We start from the raw sequence: 14,931 nt of genomic DNA, 5'->3' as shown, positions 1-14,931 counted from the left end.
GGGGGGGGAGGAGGTGAAGTGGAGAAAGAGAGGTGTGCGTGTGTGGGGGTGAGGTGTTTAGAGAAGGGATGGAAAGAGGAGTGCGGGGTGAGGAGGGGCAGGAGAGGAAGCAGGAGATTCCTTTTTTTGAAGATGAGGGAGTGTACGGGCCGGGGAGGAGGTGAGACTTGATCTGTCTGAAGTGTGCTTGCGTGCGAGCGTGTGTGTGTGTGCGCGTCAGTGCGTGCATATGTCGGTGAGGGAATATGGAAGGAGGTGATGAAGTGAGGAGTTGAGAGGAGGAGGAGGAGGAGAGCTCAGTTTGGAAAGAAGAAGAAGTGGGAGGTGATCTCTCTCTGGGAAGCGGAGGAAGCATATGCGAGTGTTGGATTGTGTGCATGTGTCTGTGTGTGTGTGTGCGTGTGTGTGTCTGCCAGCCTGCCTCTCTCTTACTCACCATTACTTACATGCTCCCCTGACTCTGTCGTTGTGTGTGTTTCTGTGCAACTGTGTGCATTAGAGTACGTATATGTGTACGAGTGTGTCTACATTTCTGTGTATTATAGTGTGTGTGCATGCTTGGACGGATCTGTGACTTTGTACTCCAGCAAGTGTATTTACAAATGTTTGGGAACGTGTGAATTTTCCTTGATGATCTTGGTGATTTTTTTTCTTTTTGTGCGTCTGTGTGTGTGTGTGTGTGTGTGTGTGTGTGTGTGTGGTCCCTGTACATCAGTCAAGACAGTCCCAGATTACCGAGCCAAAGGTTGGGCATTCTGGACTTCCATAGCCGGCACCACTGGGCTCGTGCTTCAAGACTACTTATGACAGCTTTTAACCTCTGCAGAGGACCTGTCAGCAGCTCCCAAAGTGTCTGTGCGTGTATGTGTGTGTATGTGTGTGTACGCGAATGTGCGTGTCTCTACAAGACTCACAGCCTGCAGACACAGAGAGCCTCTGCAACATTTAGCTGAGGGTGTCTGTGTGTCCCCTCTCCGGTGAATCCGGCAAAGAACAGAGCTATTACACTTTTTTTCCTCCATTTCCCAACTCGGCAAACCCAGAGCACCCGTACGCGACATAAAAACTTTCCCCCGCGTATCCACGCACGCAAGAGACGGAGCACGACACTGTCCCATGTGCACGCAAGGAAGCACATAAGACGGGGGCGTGCACATGCAGAATTTTCACACACACACACGCGCAGAAACAAACAAAGGTGCACAAGCGGTGCAGGCCGTCTGTCGGATCAGTAGGAGATAAAGGACACAGAATAACAGGAGGACCTCTGGGAGCGGAGCAAGTCATCTGTCTCAAACACGAACAGACTGAGCACACTCCAACATGACAGATGCAGACAGACTCATCTTAGAGTACATCGCATCCTGAACCTCTCTCCTGCACTCCTGCCCCCCCCCCCCCCCCCACAACAAACACACACACACACACACACACACACACAAAATAAGCCAAAACCCACTTAATCTGACAGGTGTGCACTGTGGGGACTTGAGATCATACAATTTTTGAATGCGGTCGATTGGCACAATAAAACAGTGTGACCTGAGGGATGGGGACCTATAACGCTATAAGCTGCTGTGTATAGCATTACAGTTATGAGAAGACAGCAGCAACGGTGTCCAATATTAATTTCATACAAACGCTGACTGCAAAAAGCCCACCCACCACGGCTCTGTTGTTGCTAATGTGGAACATTTTTAGATATTAGCCATTCCAACTTTCGCAGCTATTCCAGCTATAATGTATTCGGTTGTGTGCAGAAGTTGCCAGTAGCCCACACAACCCTCCCTAATGACAGAGTAGCTAATTGACTGTAATGGCTCTTTTCACTGATATCATCGAGCTGCAGCCGCAGAAAACCTCAGCAGTTTTAAACAAATCATGTGCAGGGGAAAAAACAGGGGGGGGGGGCTGAAGAAGCGGCCCGCTGCAGCTCGTTTTGCTTCATGTGACGGGCAGTCGTGTTCATCTAAAAGCACAGACTCGGCAATAGAAGGGAAAATAACATTTCAGGCGTTCGAGGCCGTTTTCTGTTCTTTGTTCGCGATATATTATCGCTGATCAATTATAAGATTATTACCGTTTTTAAACTGGCACAGCCCCTGTGGACACACACACATACACACACATTAACACCCTTGAATACACAATAACTAACAGGTGAACAAACACGCCCTTAAGGGCGACACACAAAACACAGCCAGTGCGCACACACTTGCCTCTGCCTTCTCAGACAGTGCATCATTTCACTAATAGCAGCTGAAATGTTGTGTGTTCAGAGAAATAAGCAGAGGGGAAAGTGGGTCAGACAGAAAAAAAATGGCATTGCACCTTCCTATTGGTCCGAGGGAAAGGTTAGAAGAGATGCAACACACACACACACACGCGCGCTCAAGAGCTAAAGGTTAATATTGTTCATGTGGCCGAGTTACTGTTTATCTCGTGCTTAGTTAATGTGTGTGTGTGTGTTTGTGTGCATAAGGCTCGTTTGTGCAGCCGTGTGTGTAACTAGCAATGAGCACGCAGAGTTTATTCCTTGTTAAAGACAGAGGGAAGTTCCACATTAATGTTTCATGAATCCCATCGGGGGCCCGGTGTTACCCTCACCCCATAAATCATTGGGCTCTCTTCTCAACCCGCACAACTTCCTTTCAATCCTGGATGGGTGTCCCTGATTTAATCCGTAGCAGCAACTCGTCTGATCCGCCATCGTTTGCCACGTTATTGGAGCTGCGGACCACTTCCTGCTGCCATTTCAAATTAAAAGCAGCCATATCCTTCGGTCGCGTCCTTGGGTTAAGACAATTCCAGGAAGTCATACATAAAGAAATGGGGCGAATTATTCAATTTTCACTCTCCATTAACCGTCCTTTGTACTGGGGAGGGTGGGGGAGAATGCCATGAGAAATGGTGGTAGGGGGGGGGGGGGGGGGAGACAAGTGTCTGTTGACAACATTAAGAGTAACTGCCCTAAAATGAACTACTAAGAATTGGCTGAACAAAATATGTGTATAATATAATGCAGGGGTGTCAAAACTCATTTGAGTTCGTGGCACACTTTGATCTCAAGTGGGGCGGAATGGTAAAACCATTGCATAGTAAACTATATAGTCAGTATCATTACATTACATGTGCATTACAATTTACAGATCACCGTGGATCTACAAAGCACAACACCTCAAGTCACAAGGATTTTGGAACAATGTAGTATTTCATTGTTGTTTTTAAGTGAACTGTCTTCCGGTCAGGATGGAAAAGACACCTCTTAGCCTCTTGGCATCAATATTTTGTGTGTTGGAATAGCAGAGCATTATATGGACTTCTCTGCAATTTCCACACTTTTCAAAGTCATCCAATGGGCCGGATTGGACTCTTTTGGATGGCCGGTTCTGGTCCACAGGCCATATGTTTGACACCACTGATGTAATGGGTCTTACAGGTTTGTTAGGGCACTCAACAGTAACTCAAAAATATTTTTTAAATGTTTACTTTTGGCTTGATGATAAGGATAGCTTAAATAACATCGGATTACCCCATTATTGAGTCCATTACAATGCCTATGCATTGATCCTACAGCCTATTACAAATCACAGCAGGCATTTCCTCCAAACAGCAACATCCGCATTAGTGGGTGGTATTGCTTTTGTCAGGTTACACGTGTGTAATCAGCTGACAGATGCCCACACGAGATCTTAAAGAGCCTGTTCCTCAGCAGGAGGCTCATTGAAGTCTCCGTCCTGCTTCATTTGCACTGATAATCACGCGAGGTGAACCACGGTTCACTCGCTAAACCCCAGTAGATGATAAAACTGATCCTCTCCGGCTTCCCCCTGGCCTTTGTGGTCGTCTACAAAAGGTCGTGTGGGACTGTGGACTCCGGTGGAGGAGTCGCCCTGAACGATCTCAGAAAGCCTCACGAGACACAAATCAGCCCGCGCTGCCTGATAAAAGAAGCGCTGGGATGGATCGGAATGTGGCGGGTGATAGCGGTGGCATGTCAAAGGCCACGAGACTTCCAAAAAAATCTAGACCGACTAAAGAGCTAATCTGCGAGCAAACTCCCCTCTGAGGGAAACCAGAGGCGGCGAAGCCCTGGAACACGTTAGCGAACACCAAAGGAAGGAGGACGAAACGTCCTCGGAGAACCCGCACGGTCATGCTGGTGCATGTTAATAAAATGTGCTCGCAGTGTGCTTTTCTGTCTGCATGAAAATGCATGGAGAGGTCTCAGCGTGTCTACGTGTGTGTGTGTGTGTGTGTGTGTGTGTGTGTGCGTGGCTCCTACACTGTGTCCATTCATCGTTTTGTGGAGAGAGGAGCTTCGATTCGCTGACCTTTTCAATCTGGCCTCCAGAAGAGAGTTATGACAACTGAAGCAGCCTTGTGTTCCTCGGCACAATAACACTCATCAAAGACGTGGGGCGCAAACAAACAAACAATAACTCGCGCCTTCCAAGTCACAAAAAGGCAACGCGAGACAAACCCGAATGAGGTGATCTAAGTAAGAGGGAAAGGCTCGGCGATGCAGTGCGTCACGAGGGACGAGAGTGCTGTGGCTCAGGTGAGAGAACTGGTCTCGGGGTAATGAAGCTGCCCGAGTGATGAGCAGGTCAGAGGAACGCAGAAAGGAGTCTGGGCTTCAAATAATGATTCTCACCACGTACTTTTTTTCATTTTTATGCATCGATTCTTTAGTGCGTCACATGCCACAGTGGAAAACAGCCATCACGATCACACGGTGATGCTTCCAAATGTGTCGTTCTGTCCGAGCGATGCCCCAAAACCCAAAGATATCCAATTTTAGAATTATGTGACAGAGAGAAAAGCAGCAAATCTTCACATTAGCGAGGCTGTAATGAGTTCATGTTTGGGATTGTTGCTCGATAAACGAGCGAAACGTGTAACTGGCGAATGTGCGGCGAGAGAGAGAGAGAGAGAGAGATGTCAGAGACAGAGCGTGTACTTGTTACTTAGCAGAGAGTCGATGTCAGCCCATCTGTTGTCCGCAAAAAACAAAATCTGCAAGCGGCAGAACAAAGACCGAGATAGAGAGCGAGAGGAGCGAGAGGACAGCTCATAAGTGTGTGGGCGACCGTGTGTCCCTGTGACCGTGCACGGGTGTTTGTGCGTGTTTGAGCCTGAAGCCCCAGGGGGGGGGGGGGGGGGGGGGTGGAGATCTTCTGTACCTGCTAACATGGAGGCGCCCGAGCAAAGCTGAGTGCAGCCAACATGGGACTGGTGTCAGGAGCAGCTCTGGAGCAGCTCGACATTGGGATGCGCGAGGTGGCGGGCAGACAGACGGATATATATAATAGATGGAGGGTCTGATGTAGCTGGTGTGTAAAAGAGCCAGAGCTGCGAGCGAGGCTCCAAAACCGCAGCGAGGGCTCCTCCAGCTCTGAGGCCGGGCTGCAACACAAGACGCAGGAAAAGAAACACACTTCCCCCCCCCCCCCCCTTCTCCTGTTATTCGCCAAAACTCCAATCAGAGAGCACAGCAAACCACAGAGAAAACGCTGCTGATTACATCCTAATACACACAAAGCCAGCAGCTGACGCACACATACAAACACACTCACGCACGCGCACTGATTACATCCTCTCTGGTGCTCCTCTCTCCGCATCCCCCGGTATCGGTTACACGGTAAAGCCACGCTGATCGAGGATCAGTGTATTTTTTAGGGCGGTGGACGAGTTCGGAGGCTTAACCTCTAGTCCGAGGGTGGGCGGGGGGGGGGGGGGGGAGAAACCAGGCCCCCATCCCGGTGCCCCCAGCTCAAATAAACAGCTCCAACACAAAAAATAAAAAAAAATGTCTGGCAGACTCAAAACAATTTCCTGAAGGATCTGTCACTGTGCAGTAGGGATGGGGAGAGGAGGAAGAGGGGGGGTGGTGGCGGCGGTGGTGGGAGGTGAGATCTAAGGAGGAGAGAAAATAGGTGGAATGGCAAGGCAGAGGGAGAGACAGATTAAGTTGCAGAAGCAAACGGGAGAGAGAGGAACAGACAGAGAGACAGAAATTGAACCTGTGGAGGGGGGGGGGGAATTGTTCCACCGCCGTCTACGAAATAACCGGGAGAGGCCTGAACGCAAACACATCACGTATTTATTTGAAGGCGCTTTCTTTTCCGGTGTCTCATCCCTCCATCGCGATATGCAAGCACAAACTCACCAACAACATGCGCCTTACACCCCCCCCCCCCATCTTGCGCTCAGCTAAACGAAATTCTCTTGAATGTGCATTAAGAAATGCACACAGCAGCTTCTATGACGCAAGCAAATCTGGGCAGAGAGAGCGTCGTGCTTTTTTTTGTGTGTGAGCGTCTATTTGCATGCAAGAGCGAGCATATGTGTATCTATATATATATATATATATATACATACATACATATATATACACAAATACACATATACACTCACACACAGTGTCTTTGAATTTGTTTATGTGGCTTTGTGCTTATGTATGCCCATGTTCGTGCGCACACACACACACTCCTGTGTGTTTGTCTGCTCCTGTTACTGAGTTTGTGTGCCTGCGGTCGTGCTGGAATGGAACACGGACATTTTGCCACCGAGCAGAATTCACAGAAACGGGCTTGGTCCTGGCCTGCGGAGCAGTATTTAGACTCTGTATTTATGTGTTGGACGACCACAGCAAACTCTATCACCGCCACGTAATTCATGTCTTGTTTGCTTTGCTCGGCTCGGCGCTGATTCCATTCCATCAAGAAGCTCCTTTTTTTCTCCCCTTGCCCCCACACCCCAAAAAAAACACCCCTGCTCTCCGCAGAAATGTTCACGCCATCCCCGGTCAGAGTTTCATCAGCCGCCGTTCATCGTAGCTGACCAAGCATGCAGTGGTTTCCATAGCGAGGATGCGACATTAAAACTAACAGCCTCTATAATTACACATCCATATTTCTCCGATTGAGTTTGTGTAAACAGGCCCGGGCTCCAGCTCGGGGAGGCGGACTTCTTGGCAGGCCCTCGGCCGAGTGTGCCACTGAATGGCTGTCGGAAAACAAAGCCATTTCGGAGTGCGCCTCGGAAAAGAGAAACCACTGTTCTGGGGTTGGTGGAGAGGGAGATCGAGCTCCATCTGACAGACACAGAGAGCTGTGATTTGAGCTTAGCTGTTGGCCTGAGAAGAAAGACACCGAGAATATGTGTTGTTGGCAAAGCAGAGGACGAGCAACCTCAGACATCTCTGACGGAGAGGCAAATATGCAATTCCAGAGTGTTTTAGATTACGGGCTGTCATTGTTTTCTCCTGCTCTTATGCTTTCTTAAAAAGCCATAAGCCATTGTCCCATGCAATTTGCCTTTTGGACAACGGCGCTAATGTTCTTGCGTCCTGCGTTCACTTTTCCTAATCGCACACGGACTCCAAACATGCATCTTTCCGGCAGTCTTGAGTTGTCTCCTCTCCCTTTTGCCTGCAGCTATTTTTTCGGGGTTTGCAAAAAAACTAACAACCACAGAGATGGTTTGTGCATAGCGGACGGAATTAAAGAAAACAAGGAAGCTGCTCTCAACAGCTGAAAGACGTTTGCAGAAGAAAAAGAGTCATTCTCCAAATGAGTTTGTGTTGAGCTGAGGGGATAGAACAAGAAGGGGGGAAAAAACAACCAAACAGTGTTGTTGTTTCGCAGAGTTAGCTATGTGGTCTCTTGTGGTCTGTGTGTTGAGAGGAGATCTAAGCTATCAGTTAACAAAAATGACTTGAACACAGACTTCAGTACCTACACACACACACACACACACACACACACACACACACACACACAACTTCCGTACGTGGGGGCAGGATAATGGAAGCACGGAGCGAGGGAGGACGTAGTGGGAGAGAAGGGAGGAACTCACACGCAGGATAAAATATTCTAATAAGATAAGCATGGAGCGCTGCCGAGGAGGGATGAGTGTCTGCATTTGAAGATGCACGGAGCGGACTAATTGAGACGAATACATGAATATATCAGCTTCATCTAGCAGCGACGGGGTTCAGGCGTAACCAATGGTTACCATTCACTTGTACCGCCACGTGAGCAGCCCTCCCTCTCAAAGAAAGTCCTCGTGTGTCGCCCCCCGCCTCCCAACAACACAACCACCCCGCCCCCCTCCCTCTAAACAAACTCCTCTGTAATAAACGAAAGGCAATAACCAGCGACAATAACGCTGTGCCTGCTAACCCTCTCTGAATGAAATATCCAGAGGAGAGGTAGCAGAGGCAGCCTGGATGGATTTGCAAAGCAAGCAGAAAGTCATATATTACACTGGCACTCTAATAAACACCGGGCTATGTTCACTCACAAGGGAGGGGGGGGGGGGGTTAAATCTCCTTATCCCAGGCCATGCTGCTTCACCATTGCTAACCCGAACTGTTAGCGGGGTTTACTTTGAAAATGAAATCCGTTAAGGCTTTCTGATTAGCTGCTTAGAACGCTAATCGGCAACATCAATGACAGCTACTCCAAGTCGATTCCACAACCGACAGACGTCTCGCTGCCCACGATGATCTGCCGATTCAAAAACAAGACGCACACAGGAACAAAATGCCCGCCAACACCGCGTTTACACAATTAAACGGCGTGAATGAGGTGACACGTTGTTTTTTTATCAGTATGATCGACAAAAATTATAAAACGGATTATTTTCAACCAGTTTTTTCCAGCTTTTAGATTTCTTGATCCCAAGAAGTATACACCATTTAAAATAGGATGGAGAGAGCAACTCGAATCGTTATTTCAAGTTCTGGGAGCGAAGCTGCTAAATATGCAACAATAAAGTATATTTCAGTGGGATTTTACAGAAGCGGGTTACCAGATGTTACCAGTTATCACTTCACGGAGAAATGAGAATCATTTGACTGCGACTAGAAGAGCAATGAGTTATTTGTATCTCTATAATCTGACAATCAAAATGCTTTTGTCTAGTTAAAATGCTCCGCTGATAAATGCAATTGTTTTTTTGTGAGTGGCTGTGATTTGATTATGGTAATTATATGTTCGCTCTAAAAGATGACATTTAACACTTCTTTTTTTTCTAATCAGATTACAGTTATTGCAGTGCAACAAATTGAGCTACAAGCCTGGCGGTGTTTCTATTTATTTGTCTGTGCATTACTGCTGCGAGAAACTGCGTGGGAGCGCGCATGTGCATGTATGTCGCAGCGTTGACATGCTCGCGAATGTAGGGCAGGGGAGGATCTTGTGATCCGCTGCAGCCGAGTCAAGGATTTCAACCTTCACCCTGGACTCTCCATAAGGGCAAACGCACTGTAAAGCAAAAGAAGCCAAAGGGCCCAGTGGTGGTGGGGGGGGATTATTCGGATGGACGGGTGCACAATGTGTAGGTTGTTGAGCAAAAAAACAACAGAGATACGGAAGATAGCCCACGCAAAAGAGTGTTGGTGATGCAACATGCCTCCTAACCTTAATCCTGTCAGGTGTGAATGCTGCAGACAGATCACCCCACAGCGTCTAATGCACTTTGTCAGATATATTCTCCGGTCTAGGTACCCACATTTAAACGAGTCAGGAAATAAGTAGCCATTATCAATTTTATCCTCAAATGATAAAAGTGCTTATCAGTAGCTTCCGTGTTTCCAGTCTCAAAAAAAGAAGGAAAACAAAAATGGAGGAAGTCGGATTCACCTGCAAAGTCAAATAAACGCAGCGACAAGAATGGAAACAACTTTGCCGTTGGCTGGTGGCGGCCATTATGCGTTTGGCCGAGGCAGTCTTCTGGAGGTGCGATAGCGTGTGCTCCACTGCGGCAGTGTTCTGGTGGGGAAGTCGGAGTGTTTCAGACTCCACAATGGAACACCGAGATGGAGAGTGACAGCTGTCAAGAGGGATCAGGCTTAACCGGCCCGCTGAGCTGGAAATCAGGGGGGGGGGGGGAGAGGAGTGCACGACGACAGACTGCCTCTGTTTACTGCCTGGTGGCCTTACCCTTATATAGAACAACAGAGACTCACCGGCCCAGGCAGCTCCCTACTGAAAACAGATCACAGAGCAGTCATGGTACATTATTTCAGTGAGGAGCGAATGGTAAAGAAAATGGAGATATATTTGTTTTGCTCCAATGGGGGGGGGGAGTATAAAGACTATCTGTATATGTATATGTGTATATATATGTGTATATATCTGTATATGTATATGTATATGTGTGTATATATATATATATATATATATATCTGTATATGTATATGTATATGTGTGTATATATATATATATACACACACACTGTATGTATGTGTGTGTGCAGGTACATATGCTTGTCCCTCCTCTCTCGTTCCTGCTCCGTTGCTCATTTTCTCCATTACATTTCCTCCTCCGTAAAAGCCTCCTGTCTAAAATCACTTCCTTTCTCCAACCCCTAAACACAGCACGGCCATTTTACTCACAAACAGCTCATTCCGTATCCTGTGTTTAGACAACGCAGTGAAATACAACCAGTTTGTGCGCTCATACACCAGAGGGGTGGGAAGGTGTATGTATGTGTGTGTCTGTGTGTGTGTGTGTGTGTGTGTGTGTGTGTGTGTGTGTGTGTGTGTGTGTGTGTGTGTGTGTGTGTGTGTGTGTGTGTGTGTGTGTGTGTGTGTGTGTGTGTGTGTGTGTGTGTGTGTGTGTGTGTGTGTGTGTGTGTACATAGGGGGTGGTGGGTGCTAACGGACAGCGCAGGCTGGTGCTGGTCTGGGGTTTAGATCAGTCCCGGGTTATCATTACTGAACCCCCTGCTGTGTTTCCACGACCCCTTGTCCGTGAATTTTGACCTTTCGACCCCCCCACGACTCCTGTCAGAGCTGTGCTGGGATAGACGGGACCGGGGTGGACGTGGATCCCCTGCGGTGACACCAAGGCACGGCGACACACACGCAAAAAAAATATACACACACACACACAGACGCCATTTGTTGCTTACTTTACCCCACACCCTTTGTTGCTTATTCTACCTCATGGAAGGAGCAGAAGTGGGGGCAGGGATGATCAAGGACAAGACAAACGGAGCCGTGGAGTCAGAGTGGAGCCCAGGGGAGAGGGGGGGAGGGGGGGGGACAGGAAAAAAAAGACTGTTGCGAGATTCAGTGGAATGTCCACTCCCTGTGCGTCTTCTTCTTGTCTCAAACGGTGTCTGCCCCGTTTGACCGTTAATCAGGCCAGATAAGCCGAGTCTTTATAGGCCGAGCAGATTTACATCGCTCTGCTGGCCGGCTGGGCCGCATTCCCAGCAGAGACGGTGGGATAATGCACCCACATCTTCTAGGTGGGGATAAGCTGGCCTAAAGAGGCCTAAAGCAAACACACGCACACAAGTCGACTGTACAGGAAAAGCAGGAAAGGTGTGTTAAGCGCAGGTGCTCGCCGTCCCTCGCTCCGGCAGCCACGCGTTGTCTAAATGATGGATGAAGTGTGTCGCGGTGAATGCACAGGCCGCAGCGGAATAAATAAAGCGAGCTCTCCGTGTTGCAAAGGACAACAACATTACCATAATACCGAGGCAAATACCTCATCCGATTACTGCTGGCGAGAGAATGTTACAGTATATGAGCCTAATGATGATCCACCATCATGCTGGATCCTGCACGGCCAGCCTCCCTTGTGACGGATTTAAAACTGGCTCTAGTTATGAGTTCACAGTCTGAAACACCGAGGAGCGAGAGTTAAGTATTCTTAACACTCAGCGAGACGGGTGCTACGCGGCAGAGACTGTTGTATGAAAGCAAATTTGACCTCAAGTAAAGTTAAAAGTTTTCACTCTGATGTCGGGTCATACTGTAGCCCTCGCACATGTCACTAATAGAGTTGTTTAAAATATTTATGCTGTAATCAGGAGACAATATGTGGAGCAGCAGCCCCACTAACAGCCGGCTAGGAAAACTTTGAGCAGACGGCGAAAAGTGCCCAAGGTGTATTCCCGAAGACATGTGGGTGTAATAAAGCTCAAAGAAGTATTTCTTTAAAGTCCACATGATGTGTTGCCACAGGAGCGGCCCCCAAAAAACTGCCGCTTGATAACATCACAGGCTTCATGCTTCCCCGCGCTCCGGCTTTGAGGCCGAGTTCGCAAATATCGACAGAACTGCTCCAGATCAAAGGGATCACATATATGCGGGATTTAGTTTAGCGTGGATTTTGTTTTTTGTCCTTTAGAGGGAGATGACATAAAGAGGCTATTCTTTTAAGAATAAAGCATAAAGTAGCTTGTTTTTATTTTCTTAACATAAGACCAAATTAAAAACTTTCTACCTTCTGAAGGATTGAAAACACTTAGATAAGATAAGATATAAACATAAATCATCCATCAGGGGGGGGAAGAAATGCAAGGAGTTGAATATTTTCAATGTTTTATGGGTATTTCAAAATAAATGTCATTGTATATTAACGGTGTTAAGCTTCATGAGACTATAGATGTGTTGTGGATCAGTATATTTATTATGGCCTGAAGACATCGAAACTCTGATCATTTCATTGATACGGAGGAGAATCAAATACAGATGTGGCAGAACCCCCAACTGACAGTATCCTCACACCAGATCAACCCCACCGCATGTAATCAAGTCATTCCAGGAAATGTAGGACTGAAGTAATAATTAGATAAAGCCGAAGCAACGTCTAAAATAACACCGTCTTTGGCATTATGAACTGAGCCCCAGCGTGTATGTTGCTGCAGCTACTGAGCTAACACGATGGAGAAAGACCCCTCGGAGGAACTGTGGCTTTGTACCTGGCCGCTCATTATTTACAAATCCCATCAAAACACCAAAACTGACAATGTGTTAGTCTGTCTCTCAATACTGCCCGACTTCCCCGAGGCAGCTTTAAGCCCGTTCTTTCCCTACTGAAGACGTAAATCTTTAAAAACTGGTCAGACAATATATTACTTCATTAAAAGAAATTATTAAAAAAAAAACAGTAATTTCCCGAAAAAAGCTAGCTACATTTAAAATGTTGCTTTCGTAAAAGTATGGCAGTATTATCAGCAAAATGTAAAAGTACTCATTGTGCAGAATAGCCTCTTTTATAATCATCCACCTCATACTACAGGTCTGCAATGTATTTGTACATTTCTTGGGAGTTTAGTTAATAGTTTGGGACTAACTGAAGGGAAAAGCTACTTTCTAAAAAAACAAAAACTATTAATTTATGATTAAAAACTTAGGTCTCCATTAATGCTGAACTGCCCAGCAGACACTCTGTGCAGTGACGAGCAGACACTCTGGGTTAAGCAGTTAGTTGGAATTCATTAAATGATGGTGCACCAACTAAACAACGTCTCTGTTCTCCAAAAACAGAAGACCTAATTACATGGTTACTTCTTGGGACATTATAGGGAAATGATTCTGAAAGTAAAGTCTTGTAAAGCAAAGGTTTTGATGATCTTATAATAATATAGAATTTTCCATTTGTAGAAGTGAAAATGGAGAAACAAGCACCTCAAAACTGCACTTAAGTAAAGTCGTATACTCGAGGAGATGTCAGTCAAGATTGTAGGTTTGCATCCTGAACTCTACCTCCCTAAACGCCAATACCCACTATATCATGAGCGAGGCACGTCAGCCCCAGTTGTTGCTATGGAGCCGCTGCGGCGGCCATTAACATGCAGTGTGTTACCAGGAAAACTCCCAGGTGTGACTGTGCGTAACTGAGTGTGAAGCCGATTATTACTCTTCGCTTCTCTGCTTAAATGGAGGTTGAAAAGCTAAATATCAACAATAAATCACGTTGGGAGACAAACTCACAGGTGATGTAGTAGTTGACGTTCCTCTTGAACTCCAGGCCCATGTAGTTGGGGCTGAACTCCTGGAATTTGATGGTGAACTTGATGTCCTTCTCGGGCTTGTTACAGTTGACCAGGACATTCGGATCGAGGACTGTGCTGCAGCTCTCCGCCTGCTCCCTCTTCACCAGGTACAGCTTGTAGAACTCGTACTCTCGGCCTTGGTCCCCTTTGGGACAGATGATGTCCAGCTTGTCCCCTATGTCTGGGTAGATCACAAGGCCCTGTCCAGCCACGAACCTGGCAGGGTGAGAAAAAAAGACGGTGAAGACAAATTATCACCAACACATCATAAAAGTAGTCTGGAAATGCAGCCACATAACTCAACAACAGTTTATACAATCTTAATACTTTGAGCTATGGGAGTTATGGGTTTTAGATTTGTCTGGTGTGGGCCTTTAGGCAGAGCGTGGTTAATTCACCCCCCCCCCCCCACACACACACACACACACACACTACATGTAGCAACTTGACATTGTTCAGCCGTCGGGCCGACAGAGCGTTTGACACAAATCCTCTGAAGTTTCTTTTTCATACTTGGATCCAAATCAAAGCATACCGAAAGTTTAGCGAGGAGAGGAAACAAGATGGCCAAACACAAAATGGCTGCCGCAGAAATGGCTGCAGATGGGATTACAGCCAAAGAATGCAGCGGATTGTTGTTTTTCTTCATATTTGCGGACTTCCACATAAGACCCGTGCTTCGGCATGATATCTACGCTGCCTCTACTTCAGAGGTCCTGAGTTTTCTGGAGGAAAACAGCGCGCTGGGGGTCAGCCGGAGAGGTTCAGGCTTCCTAGTTCATCTTCCCTCTGCCATGATCATCTACTGGAGGATTAAGATAATCCATCTGGCCTTACTGTACCTCTCCACCTCGCTCTCTGCTGCCAACTCAATCAGATCAGCTCTTGTTCTCCTTTATTCACTAAAGGTGGGGAACAGGAGGAGACCCAGTGTGTGTGTGCGTGTGTGTAAGTGTGTGTGAAGAGAGCAGGCGGGGCGGTGGGTACACAGAGTACTTGCAGTGTGTTTGGGCAGTGGTGTGTATGTTTTTGCACGCCTGCATATGTGTGTGTGTGTGTGTGTGTGTGTGTGTGTGTCTGTGTCGGTCAGCAAAATGGGCTGAGTTTGCGGTCTGATGGGGGGGG

At 47.2% G+C, this 14,931-nt stretch overlaps 1 protein-coding gene across 1 annotated transcript in view; it reads right to left on the bottom strand.

Annotated features, from left to right (window-relative positions):
• efnb1 (ephrin-B1) overlaps nt 1-14,931 on the bottom strand; it is a 61,052-nt gene that overhangs the window by 18,871 nt on the left and 27,250 nt on the right. The window contains exon 2 of the mRNA XM_031857661.1: nt 13,745-14,022. Coding sequence (XP_031713521.1) covers nt 13,745-14,022 — 278 coding nt within the window. The remainder of the gene's footprint in view (nt 1-13,744; nt 14,023-14,931) is intronic.

The sequence above is a fragment of the Anarrhichthys ocellatus genome, unplaced genomic scaffold (genome assembly GCF_004355925.1).
Source record: "Anarrhichthys ocellatus isolate YVR2014 unplaced genomic scaffold, GSC_Weel_1.0 scaffold19, whole genome shotgun sequence".
Classification (NCBI taxonomy): domain Eukaryota; kingdom Metazoa; phylum Chordata; class Actinopteri; order Perciformes; family Anarhichadidae; genus Anarrhichthys; species Anarrhichthys ocellatus.
The sequence above is the reverse complement of the archived record's forward strand: the minus strand, read 5'-3'. Positions and strand labels throughout refer to the sequence as shown.